Source organism: Terrapene carolina, unplaced genomic scaffold (genome assembly GCF_002925995.2).
Source record: "Terrapene carolina triunguis isolate 2854851 unplaced genomic scaffold, T_m_triunguis-2.0 Scaffold238, whole genome shotgun sequence".
NCBI classification, from domain to species: Eukaryota; Metazoa; Chordata; order Testudines; family Emydidae; genus Terrapene; species Terrapene triunguis.
Genome location: NW_020664589.1, coordinates 14161948 through 14174864, shown reverse-complemented (window position 1 = coordinate 14174864; position 12917 = coordinate 14161948). Strand labels below are relative to the sequence as shown.

The following is a 12917-nucleotide window of genomic DNA, read 5'->3' as shown; positions in this document are numbered from 1 at the left end:
TTCTTCATTGACAGACCCACACAAACAACATGGAAAAAAATGATTACGGCTACAATCCTGCAGACACTTTGGTGAAACTGACCATATAAAAAACTTCTGTCAAATGGACTGAAGGAATTGTTCACTGTTAATCTCTTACAGCTATAGTAATTTAGATTATACTTGTAACACTAAAAATGTAAATTCAAGCAGAAGTGTGATTTTAATTGATGGTGTCCTTTAACTTTACTCATACTGTACCCTTTTGAATATTTCAAAAACTATACATTTGTAGTTCACCAGGAATATTTAATATTCATTGATCTTTTTATACTTCTGTTGTGATGTCTCCTTCCACTCTAAAGGAGAAGGTCCAAACTCTACAATCCAAAGAGTGGTTATTCCTGTAAGTAAAATAGTGAATAGAAATCCTGAACCCATTGAGGTCAATGGGAGTTTTACTATTGACTTCAGTAGGGTCAGATTTTCCCCCCGAGTGAGTAAGAGCTACAGAATCAGGCCCAAAGTGGGAAAAATCCATTGCATACTTATCAGTAAGAATGAATGATCTATTCACTAGCTTTACTCGGCCAAAACAAATTTATAGCTATTAACATTGATAATATTTAAATATTAAATGCCACAATAGTAACATTACAAAATATTGACTTTAAGCCTTTCAAGAAAACATGTAGAGAAAAATATATAACTTGCAATTTCAAACTAAGTTTAATTTGCACAAATGACAAGCAGTAACTATTTAGAAAGCAAAATCTATTTAAAATGACAGTAAATAACATGCCCTGCCTCATTTTTAGTTTCCTTAGAATGCAAAACAACAGAGGGGACAAACACAAAAAAACCTCATTTTTTTTTTAAATAATTACCTCTGGTGGAAAATAACTTAATGGCTCAAATTTGGCATCAATCTTATAAAAAGCCAGTTCCTGCTCCAATTCGTATTGCTTCTGGCATGCTCGGGTTAACTCCATTGTCTTCTGCTTTAGCTAATGCCAGTATGAAACACAATGAGTCACTTTCACCAGCAAATTACCATATTGAATTATTACATATATTAGCATTTATCAGTGTATGCATGAACTGTATAGTGATGCAAAGCCTCTATACAAGAAAACAGTTATGAGAAGGTTTGGTAACAAAGGACATAACATTTATTTACCTTAAAATTAAATTACTGTGAACAAGACACAGACAAAAAACAAATAACTGCTGTAACACAAATGATCACATGAGGGTCCTTTGAATCTATATTTCATATTCCTCACAAAAAAGACAACCCAAATATAGCTACTCAATGTACTGAAGGTCTCAAAAAACTTAGTCAAACATCTAATCAATCAACCATGTCAATGTTCTGTAAGTAATGGTTTAACAAGCCGGAATAAGAAACTTTCTGTTTCAGGTACATCTTGTTAAACTACTTTAGGTTTTAGAGAGTGCTAACTAGTGAACAATGATAAGGCTACTAATACAATACACCACTCTTCTTACATTTTTCTTTTTATGTTCTTGTGCTGAGAGGAACTTAAATTGTGCTATCAAATGGTGATACATTTAGCAAAAAATACACCACCCATAGTTTCCTAACGTTAAACTGACTTAGTTAGGAAGATATTTACAGTACTGCTAAAGTCAACTTCAATGTATTACACTGTATATCAACCCTATGTTATTAAACTTTTAGCAAAGGTCCATCATGTGATTTTTATTTATTTTTTGGTCAGCTTTTCATGCTGAATACCTGAGGAAGAGCATGCAGCAAGGCTCCAATAGACAGCAGAATGTAGGACTAATGGAGGAAAAGAAGAGAAATATAGAATAGACTGGAATAAGGGAAAGGCTTAATGAAAGGTTTAGAAATCTAAGTATTTGGTATCATGCAAAACTTTAATCACATTTGGAATAGAAAATATTTGAGGAAGAATAATTATAGCAGATTAAGCAAATGACTAGTCTCATTGTAACTTTTTTTAGTTAAGATGTTTTGACACTATGGACATCATGCAAGCATATCCTATGCAAAAATACAACATTGTGCAATCCAGCTGTATATGAGGACTACCTTTAGTGAGGAATAAAGGCTCAGTGGAAAGGGAATTGTGACAAACCAAGATACCAGCTAAAGGAAGAAAGAAGCAAGCAAAGTTTGTCACCCAAAGGATAACAGTGGGTTAAGTTGTAAAATATATGCTGCTAAAATCTCACTATACTGAGAACTAGCATACATTTTAGAAATATGCTGCTGTTTGGTAGAAAATAGACTGGGTATACTTATACAAATGTATAGCTCTACTCATCTCTTAGCTGAAAGGGAATATTAAATAATAAGATTTTACAGAGTTGCCTAATGAAAGTGTATAAATCAAATGATGTTTAATTATTTATAATTTTACATTTTACACCCAGCAATGAAAGATAAGATTATCTTCAAATATAGGCTCCTGGGATGATATGAGCAAAATATAAGCAAATAATGGACATGACCTACAATAACAGTAATGAACAAGAACCCAGTGGCAAACAAACACCTTTTATTATCACAAGGTATGTGTGGATTATTTTTCTTCACTACAGCAGCAATTTAAAAATTAAACAATGAAGAATCATCAGTACACTAGAAATTTAGCAGCCATGAGTGACTTAACTTCTTACTAATACACAAAATTTTAAACAAAAAGTGACTAGAGGCAAAAAAACATTAGCTTTTTAAAAATACTAAAGTGATAGGAAACATATAATTTTATAACTTGAAAGGCTTAATTCAGGAGAAATGTGTATATCACACACTGCCTATTTCCAGGCAAACTAAATGAAAAGACAACTAAGCAAATGTCCATGTGTTTCTTCGTATTCAATGAGCCACTCAACTTGCACACAGGATAAAAACTTACAGGAGCAGAAAATGGGGCAAAGAATGTAAGCGAGGAGGGAAAGAGATACAGAAGGGGCAAATAATGTGGTTCATTAATGAAAAATCTGTACATTTTGAAATGTGGGTGTACAAATTAAAGCTGTTTAGCAAATTTACTTGGGCACATGGGACGAATCCATGCAGATGCTGGATAGAATTACAGAGGTAATATTTTTAGAAAATTTAGAGCTAAAATTTTCAAAAGTGACTGAGGCATCCAAAATGAGTAATTTGTGTGTCCAATATTAGATACCTTGGGCCCAATTTTCAGACGAGATGAGCACCCATTGCTTCCACTGAAGTCAGTGAAGGTTCAGTGCCCAAAACCTACAGAGTTGAGATCTGCCAGGGGCCAGAGCAGTCTGTGCAAAGGCCAAGTTTCTTCTCCAGCTTCCTAGCATTACAATGCCAATATAATCATGTCGCCAGAGAAACTTCTGCCTTATGCTGTCCATGGACAACAGCCTCAAACCATAACCATCCTGTGCTTACCAATGGTTCTATAACACAGAAGGAATGCATACAAAAGTGTAATAAAGCCTCAGGATGTATTAAGTTTTGTTCTGATTCTTTGTGAAGTTGGTAAGGATACAGCATATATTACTCTGCTTGCCCACACCCAAGCCACAAAATCTTCAATCCCAGGGAGGATTTTCTGGGAAATGGAGATATAGATAATGGTGAAAAGGCAGAACCCCCTGCTGTGTCAGCAAGGGAAGATCTACACTTGGCACATTCAAGTTGTAACGCATCAAGTTTTCATTTGCAGGCATCTGTAACTATTGGCCATTTAACAGGTTTTGTTTATGGGCGTTTATGCTGCATCAGCTGGCCTTCTGCAATATAAGGCTTTTCTAGGGCTTGTTTGACTAGGAAGGCCACAAATATTTTGTGCTGGATTGGATCAGTTTCAGTTATTATTCCTGCTTCTTTCCCAGCTGGAGGTGCTGTAAAATTTAGATGGCAATTTCCCCCCCGAGATACCACTATAGTAACTCCTAGTAAGCCACCTCTAAATATGTAAATTGCTCTAGATTCTCGGTCTAACAGAATACCATTCACGTAAGTCTTAAGCAATCTGAGCAGACTGACTTTATGAATGTAGTGCTTGTGAAAGGTGTCAGATTTAACAACCCTGGAGATTAAAGTCCTGTCTTTATCCACAATATAGATACAGCACAGGCAATGGAAGTGTAAACTTCTCCTGGCAGCTTTACCATTCTGCCTAACCCAGGTAGGGTGAGATTAATTACAGTGAGTTAATTCTCTATGCCCCATTCCATCTTTGGCCTCCACCCCAAGATTACCAGTTCTGACAGTGGAGGCTTTGGTAATGTGGATCTTTCCCATTAAGAACTGGTCCAAGAACATTAACTCACTACACACAAAATACCAGAGACCTTGAATATGGATTGGTCACTACCAGTCTGCCTGGAGTTGAAGCATCGCCCTGTACCAGAAAAGCTTCATATCCCATTTCCAATCCACTGAGACATCTAAATACAAATTTAAACATAAATCCCCAAGCATTTAAACATACATTATATTGCATTTATTGTTAGTGAAACAAAATGACTCTCAAAAACATTTCTTCAGTATTTATTTTTAACCTAAATGATTAATTTACCAATTCATTTTTGGTGTCCAGGTCCCTCTCAAGTTCTTTGTAAACTTGTTTCTGTTGCAGGGTTTTTTGTTTTAATGATCTGTTCACCTCATCTTGATGCTGAAGTTGTTCAAGCACTTCGAACTGTTTAGTTTTAAGGTCCTCCATCTCTTTTATTGTTTTTTCTAAATCTTTTTCTAATTTTTCTATTTCTTCTGCAAAACAAAATAATCCAAACACTCAAACATTTTTCCACTTGCTTCTTCAATCTGAAACTTGGTAGCAACGATGCTTCTCCACTTTAAAAAAAAATGTGTAAATATACTAATTGCCTTAATCTATTACAGAAATTAATACCTAAGAGAACTTACTGAAATAATTCTTTTTTTACTTATATTGTACTTTACGTGTAAGTCTTGTTCTTTAGATGCAAGTCAGAATTATGTCTGATCTACAACCTTTGAAATCTTTTGTTTTTAAACAGGCATCTTCAATTAAACCAAAATTTCAAACTTTCTAGCTTCTTTTTTTTGGTCAGCTATCTTTATGTGCATATACAGAGAATGAGTCTCAGGACACTAAGGCTCCTTTATACCACTCTGGCAGTGTAAGAGGATCACAATGTGGGTGGAAATGGTACCCTGAAAATATCCTTTATGCAGGGAATCTTTTTAGCCAGTGGAGAGCTGGTATAAGGGCTATACACTGGCCTTCTCACAACCTCCAAAGTTAGGAGCACTGCAGGGGTGTAGCTAGAGTGCACTGCACTTCAGCTGTTATTTACTTTTAAGGGAAGCAAAGCTTAAATTACACCAGTCTTGCCCACCCAATCCCTGTCCCAAGCACAGGAACGGCGTTACCAAGGCTCAAGCCCACTATGCTGTGATTTTCCGTCTGTGACATAATTTAAAGTGAGATGAGAAGTAAAATATAGCTTGTGACCTTCTGATGTATAAAGTCAGCCTTCTTAAATATGAATTTAAATACAAGATAATTCTTCTTGTGTCTGCAATAGAATTGGACACTGAGTAGGCCAAAATCCTCCTTTTTTTTCTTGGAGGACCTCTGAACAGTTTTTGGAGGACATAGCTAGTCACATCACAAGTTGGCAGTACACTTTAACAGTGTACCTAAACCTTAATTTTAATAATCCATATCAAATCATGATATCAGTAATTACAAAGCTTTTCATTCTAACCTTCTAAATTTGGTATAGTTCACAGTAGGTCTAGCATATCATCATGATTACCTAAATTAAACCTCTCAAGAGCCTCCTGCCTGTCATCATTTGTCACTGGCTGTCCGTCAAGGTTTTCCAGTGAGCGCAGGTGGAATATGGTATACAGGCGGTAATGAGGCAGATTTACAATTGGATTGTCTGCCAGGAACAAAGAAGTCAAGTCTTTTAAGGGCTTCAGTTTAGCTATGTCATGGAGCTAAATCAAAGAGAAAGGTACAATGATTAGACATCTTTCCAAAGAAAATCACTCCCCTACCATCCATTTTCTACTTTTTAAATAAAATACATTGTTAATGTAAGTGAAGTCTACATTTCATTGTTTATAAAAAAATGTAATTTCTGAAAATGGTGCCCCCACCAAAATTATATAGCACTATCAGAGCTAAAATTGTGAACTAACTTTATGGAGTTAAAGTGTTCTCTGTGGGAGAAACCCATGGGAAGTGGACAGAAAGTTATGGAATCTTGACCTTGACCCAAGTAGATGTCACCTCAGGTGGAGGGGCACTTTGGGGGAGGGGGAGAAATACAGCCTTCCAATCCCAGACACCCTTGGGGTTCATGAGGAAAATGGAACACCAATCCTGTGAAGTCAGCTTCAAAGAGGGCTGGACCATCTTGGCTCCTACAGCATAGTTCCTTCAGGAGTTCCCACTAAAATAAGCCCTACTCACAACAATATTCTCGCAGAGTACACAAAGGCATTAATTTAATCATGTCTCAGTTAAGAAGTTTTTTTTTAAATGCCAATCACTTCTATTCTTTGCACAAAACACATATGTAACTAACTTATGCTAATTAGAGTTGGGCACACATCATGAATAACTGAAATGGAACCCACAATTTGGGAGAAGCTTGTCAACTTCCATGAAGTCTTTCCTGGAGCTTGCAAAGCCTTACATTGCCCTGACTAATAATAGTTGTATGATGTGAGTGCTTTGTGACAGAGGGAGAGTTTTCCTGATAAACAGTGAGTAGCCTTGTTATGTAGACAGCAAATCTATATTCTTATATCTTTTCCCCAGAGAGCCTGTAATTTTCATGTTGCTGATCATATTAGTTGAGATGTTAAATATGAAAGGTTTTAGAAATATTTTATTTTTAAACAATTATTTCTTCTAGTTAAAGTCACTTACTGATGATATTTTATTTTGCCTCAAATTAAGGATGCGCATGGACCTTAATTTCTTGCCTACCCATACAGGAATGTGCTCAATCTCATTTCCTGCAAGGTTCAACTTTTGTAGATTCTGCATATGCTCTAGACCTTCAATTTTACTGAAAACAAGAAGAAAAATAGAATTTAGACATCATGAAGCAAATCATATACATAGTGTAGCTATGGCCTCAGGGATACTATATAGTGAAACCTGTCTTAACTGATCACCGAAGAAACCAGCAAAAATGGCTGCACAGTGAAGGTGGTCAAACAAAACTGTACTGAAAACCTGGAGATATTTTAAAGTGGTTAGATAAAACAGACGTTGCCTATTGTAGCCGGACTTTATTGCAGGTTTCTCTGTAAATATGCATTAAGTATCTTACATCTCCTTATTTTAACACTATAATTAAAATGATGAAAATATCTTGAGAGTTTCATTTTAATAAATTCATCTTCCCCTCTCTCACATTTTAGAATCAGCCCTAGGAAACATGAATCAAGCAGAGGCAAAAAAACAGACACCATAATTTTGATTATAAAGGTGTGACTGGTCTGTAGCCTCTCAAATGTGGAATATGTACAGTATAAAGAAAAAAATATCAATAGAACGTTTCTCTTTTGGAAAGAGAGCAACATTAGAAGATATATAACTAAATGACCTTTGTTCGCAAGTACTTTTCAATTGACTTCAGTATACATAACTGCCATTTTTTCCACAGTGGAGTTTCACTTTCTTGTCAGAATCGTGGTCAGAAAGCATTTCTATATTTTGCAAATCCAAGTATGTATGTGATGTAAAAAGACACTAAAAAAGGCTATTCTTATCAACAAAAGTAAGAGAGGAAGAAGAGGCCCAACAGTACCTGCCATACATAGTGGTGCTTTACGGACACTGCTGTTATCCCTTTACATTAACCAATCATGCTGCACGAGGGGTGGAATGGTTTGCAATACACATTCATTTCTGGTAAATTTTATATTTGACTCTGCATAATTTGTGTAATATTTGGTGTTTAAGTGATCATATGAAATGTGTAAGATGATATGACACTAATGTACCTTTCACCTGGTTTTGAATAGTGTAAATACAAATATCTTCCATACTTATTTTGGGAACATAGCAAGTTGGCTGTCTGCACTACCTGAAGACATTATGGTGTGAAGAATGCATTTTTATGAAGATACTGAACAACTTCAAATAGGTAGAACATACAAGAGGTTTTGTTTTTCATGGTGCCATAGACATAAAAGAAAAATGTATGCCGTCACATCATTGCCGTTGATTACCTACACTGGTTACTATTGCAGTGCCTATTCTGTTGACTACCATATGTTTAGGAATGGCCACCAATAGAGAAGTGCCTCAATAGCCCAAACAATCATTTTTGTAAGTAACCTTAATTCTGCAATATATGTTTCAAATACATAGTAACAGTACAAAGCAAGTCATAACCAAGGTGTCATTTAAGCTATGTATAGTGTAATCAAGCAAAAATGGAATGTAATCTTATGGGTATATATCACTTTACTATTATGGCATTAACTCATTTTGTTTTCTAACCCTTTTGAGAGAGGAAGTTGCATCACTGCAGTATGTAGAAATACTATTTAGTCAGTCTTTTGCACACTTCCTTTATTAACCTCTTTACTGCTATTGTGGTTACTGCACTTGCAAAGCAAGCCTCCTCTAGAAGGAATTAATAAGCCTACTTTACCAGTGGTAAAACTAAGGGGAGCATGGAGAAGTTGCTCTTTCATCCCATCCACTGTCCCCTCAGCATTTTTTCAATAGAGTAACTTCCTCCCAAAACACTGAAAGCTGCCCTTTTGTGGCAAATAGAATAGGAGTTTAATGAGTGCACTGACTGCATGAGCAGGCCCTTTCAGTTTAATCTTCAGTTCTCTTTTCTGAAGGTGAATCTTTTCCATTCTCATATAACAAACTGCAAGAACATTTTGTAATATCAATGCATGAAATATTTTCAATATATCTAACTAACTTTTATACCACACTCCTGACCATAGAATCTGAACAACTTAAATTTTAAAAAATAAGTAACATTCTCCACCCACACCAGAAACAGTGTCTGCTTACCTGATTTTATTGTAGGACAAATTGAGTTCGTGTAGCTTTAACTGTTTATCCAACTTCTCAATCTTCTCTATTTGATTGTTACTGAGATTTAATACCTCTAGTTTAGAGCACCTTTCCAAGTTTTCTATATACTAAAAAACAAATTGTATGTAGTAGTCTGTTAATACAAGATGGTACATATATTTGCATTCAGAACAGCAGGTTTATGTTTTTAAGAATCATGTCTTCATAAAAGCCACCACAAATCATTATTATGCCCTTTACCATAGAATTGCAAATCTGAGCTCTGAAATTCTGCCCCGGGACCAACTGAACACATCTGCAGCTTTCCATACCGCAAAAGAGTGGAAAATTACAGATGCTACTAGCCCTGCCGTAGACCAGCCTCATCTACAGAAAGGACTACTTTCCACAACAAAATTAAAATAAAATTAAAAAATTCAAAAGTGGCACCAGTACCCAGAAGTTGAGAAATTACACAAACATATAGCCATATTTTAGCTTCGTTCCATATGTGAAACTCTCATTGATGTCAATGGTAATTTGTACAGTGATGAGGCTTGATTCTGTAATTCTTACTTTCATAAGTAGCGGTTGCAGAACTGGGCCCACAGAGGTAGACTATGGCTCTTCTCGATTTCCTAACCATTATTTCCAATGTTTTAAAATATTACTGAACTTTAATACTATTGTGAATTATAGTTAATAAGAAATTGCATACAACAACCCACCTTAAATTTCTTGCCCCCATCCTTAGCAAGAGAAAGATTCAGTGAGTTTACATATGTCAAATTTTCTTGTTTGGACAGCTTTTTAATAAGAGATTCTGTAATGTATCTAACTCCTGGACTAATAGAGTCTTCATCTGCAAACAACAACAGAAAAAGTGTGATTCGATTAGCACTGAAAGAAAAAAAGTGTAATGCTTTTGCTTAGTTAGTACAACAAAACAAGGGAAACCTGCATAGAGGCTGAGAAGGAGATACACATTGACAGCAGCTCCAAGAAGCATTGTGCCTGAGGAAAGTACAATGCCTCTGGGAGTGTTGAGGAGGGGCATCTGGTAAATCCTCTAACAAGATGCAGTGTGCATTATCCCTGTGCCAGTCCATCTCCACTGTCTAGTGCAGGAGGATGAAAGGAGCCAGGGCCTCATTTTGCTACCCCGGTACAGTTTCTAGTACCAGTTGTTATCAGAGTGCCCTGGTCCTTGTGTGCCAAGAGCTTGATTAAGTGAGATTTCTAGGTTCCCTCAGCTTTTCCATCATCCTGTTTGGATTATAAAATCTGGGGGCATGGATAATGTGTCTTTTATTCCTGAAGCTCTTCAGGGCAAGGATTGTCTCTTTGTTGTATACACCTCTACCTCGATATAACGCTGTCCTCAGGAGCCAAAAAAAAATCTTACCGCGTTATAGGTGAAACCACGTTATATTGAACTTGCTTTGATCCACCAGAGTGCGCAGCCCCGCCCCCCCGGAGCACTGCTTTACCGCGTTATATCCGAATTCGTGATATATCGGGTGGCGTTATATAGGGGTAGCGGTGTATTGGTATAGTGCCTATCACAACAGGCCCCGGTTGCTAATTGCTACTTTAATACAAATCATAAGGAAGCACCAAGCAAATTTATGGAGCAAAATCTAGTCTTTCAGCTGAAATATTAATATTACATATAATGTGAAAATCTTTTACTGACTTATTACATAAGTACACCTCTACCCCGATATATTGCGACCCGATATAACACGAATTCAGATATAACGAGGTAAAGCAGTGCTCCGGGGGGGCAGGCCTGCGCATTCCGGTGGATTAAAGCAAGTTCGATATAACGCTGTTTCACCTATAATGCGGTAAGATTTTTTGGCTCCCGAGGACAGCGTTATATCGAGGTAGAGGTGTATTTTAATATATCAGGTCCCTTTTAATTTAATCTTTTCTATGTAGTAAATACTGACTTTCTCCAGCTGTTTAATTTCCAGTTGAATTTGAAACTAACAAAGATGTCTTGTTTACTGGCATATTTGTAAATCACCTTTCACTGATGATAACTCACAGGTCTAGGATTAGGGGTATTAGTTAATTTATGCCCTCTCTGCTGCCTGAGGGTGTATGCTCTGTATAAAACAGTTCTCAGGGGTTTAAAAACAGAAATATGTAATGTCGATATTTGGAATCTAGATGATGCACAAGCAATTTAAGACAATTTATTATAGGACAGGTTAAATATGGGGTCTAAAATATGTGACAATGACCCTTTAATACACCTCATAATAGATGGACATGTAGCAAATTTTATTCTGCCAATATTAAAATGCATGCAGGGTTGATTTTTATTATTTACACAATACCTTTGTCAATCTGATATTCAAAAGAAGCTCCTACATCACTCTCTACTGTAACATCAAGCTGTTGATACCTCTGTCCCTTTGTTTTGTAAGTAGCAGGTGTGCCCTGCCTGCTAAGAGGAGATGGTGACCTGGTACTTGAAGTGACAGTCGACATTGGACTAGGCGTACGAGAGGGTGATATCTGTCTTTTTCTGGGTGATGTTCTTTGTAGTGACCCTTTCTTCATTGCGCAGAATGCAGTCAGTCATCTGGCAAAAATCTGTAAGACTAAAAGTATATATTCAAGATTGTCATAGACTGTACATGTGCATAAATCTTACTGAAACTGTTTAGATGTAAACTGAAATAGTGTATATTTGTGGTTTTTTTAAATGATGTTTGTGCACACATTGTTTTGGTATCTATGTGTTTGACATAAATTCCAAAAGTGCCATTAGATGGCACACAATAAAGAGTAAAAAAAAAAAAAAAGAAATCCCCTCTCTGCCATCAAAACCTAAGAAAAACCTCTTCAGCAACGATCCTTGAGAAAAAGATGCTTTTTACCTCATTCTCTAATAGTTAGTAAAGTTGGGCCCTGATGAACCACAATGCAGGAAGAGGAAATTCCTCAACTGGAGAACCTCCACTAAACACACACTACTTCAACTACTTCTACTTCCGCTGACTTTAATGCATCTGGAAGTAGATTGCAAGCCAATGCAGTTAATATTCATGATAGTCTGAAAGCATTTGATTATCTGGTACCTAAATAAAATGCCTTGCATAATAAAATATACTTACTCTAGGTTAACTCTACTCATTAACTAAAGGTTCTATGTATTCTTTCTGTTCGTGGAAACCCATAAACCCACATCCTCACTGTGGAATGATTTTTACAAAATCAAGCCAGGAGGCAAAAGCATATTTTGGTCTACTCTGTATAAAGCCAAGATGAGAGCATCTGCCTTTTGAAGGCTAACGGTCTTTATTGTGGGTTTTTCTTGCATGACACAATGTAATCACTCTCGTGGCACAAAGCTTTGGAGACTTCTTCATTCAAAAGGGGATGACAATGGCCATGATTTTATAAATGTCATTCTTCTGGTCCACCTCAAGGCTCCAAAAAAGCCAGAAACTCGTTCTTCATAGACAGAGACCAGAGGAATGGAGGAATTTATGAACTAACATGACATAGTGATTTTTTTTACATTGCACACCCACACGTCACCACACTAAAACAACATCGATGTAACTCCACACCCATCACCAGGACTTCAGAATCAGCACCCCGCTGCACCCTGGCAGCAATCAGTTCTACACAACACAACACAACTTCACAGTAAACAATTCCCAGAAATAACACTTCGCAGGGCACTGTGACATGACAAGTGCACGTCAATTCTGCTACCCTCTGACTGACGCACTACATGCACCAGCACCCACCCCTTCCTGTGGCTCTGAGACCCAGGCAGGACATGGGGAGGGGAGTCAGTCCCCAATCACCTGAGGCGCTGGGGGCATGAGGATGGGGGGTCGGGCCCCTCTCACCTGAGGCGCGGGTGGGAGAGGG

The 12917-nt window shown here is 36.9% G+C and overlaps 1 protein-coding gene across 1 annotated transcript in view; it reads right to left on the bottom strand.

Annotated features, from left to right (window-relative positions):
• The window catches only part of CNTRL (centriolin), a 58820-nt gene that overhangs the window by 45620 nt on the left and 283 nt on the right, over window positions 1-12917 (bottom strand). The window contains exons 2-8 of the mRNA XM_029912730.1: window positions 11366-11632; window positions 9746-9879; window positions 9015-9145; window positions 6894-7035; window positions 5767-5953; window positions 4539-4732; window positions 867-986 (exon numbers count right to left, since the gene is read on the bottom strand). Of these exons, the coding sequence (XP_029768590.1) occupies window positions 867-986; window positions 4539-4732; window positions 5767-5953; window positions 6894-7035; window positions 9015-9145; window positions 9746-9879; window positions 11366-11591 (1134 nt within the window). The 5' untranslated portion in view covers window positions 11592-11632. The remainder of the gene's footprint in view (window positions 1-866; window positions 987-4538; window positions 4733-5766; window positions 5954-6893; window positions 7036-9014; window positions 9146-9745; window positions 9880-11365; window positions 11633-12917) is intronic.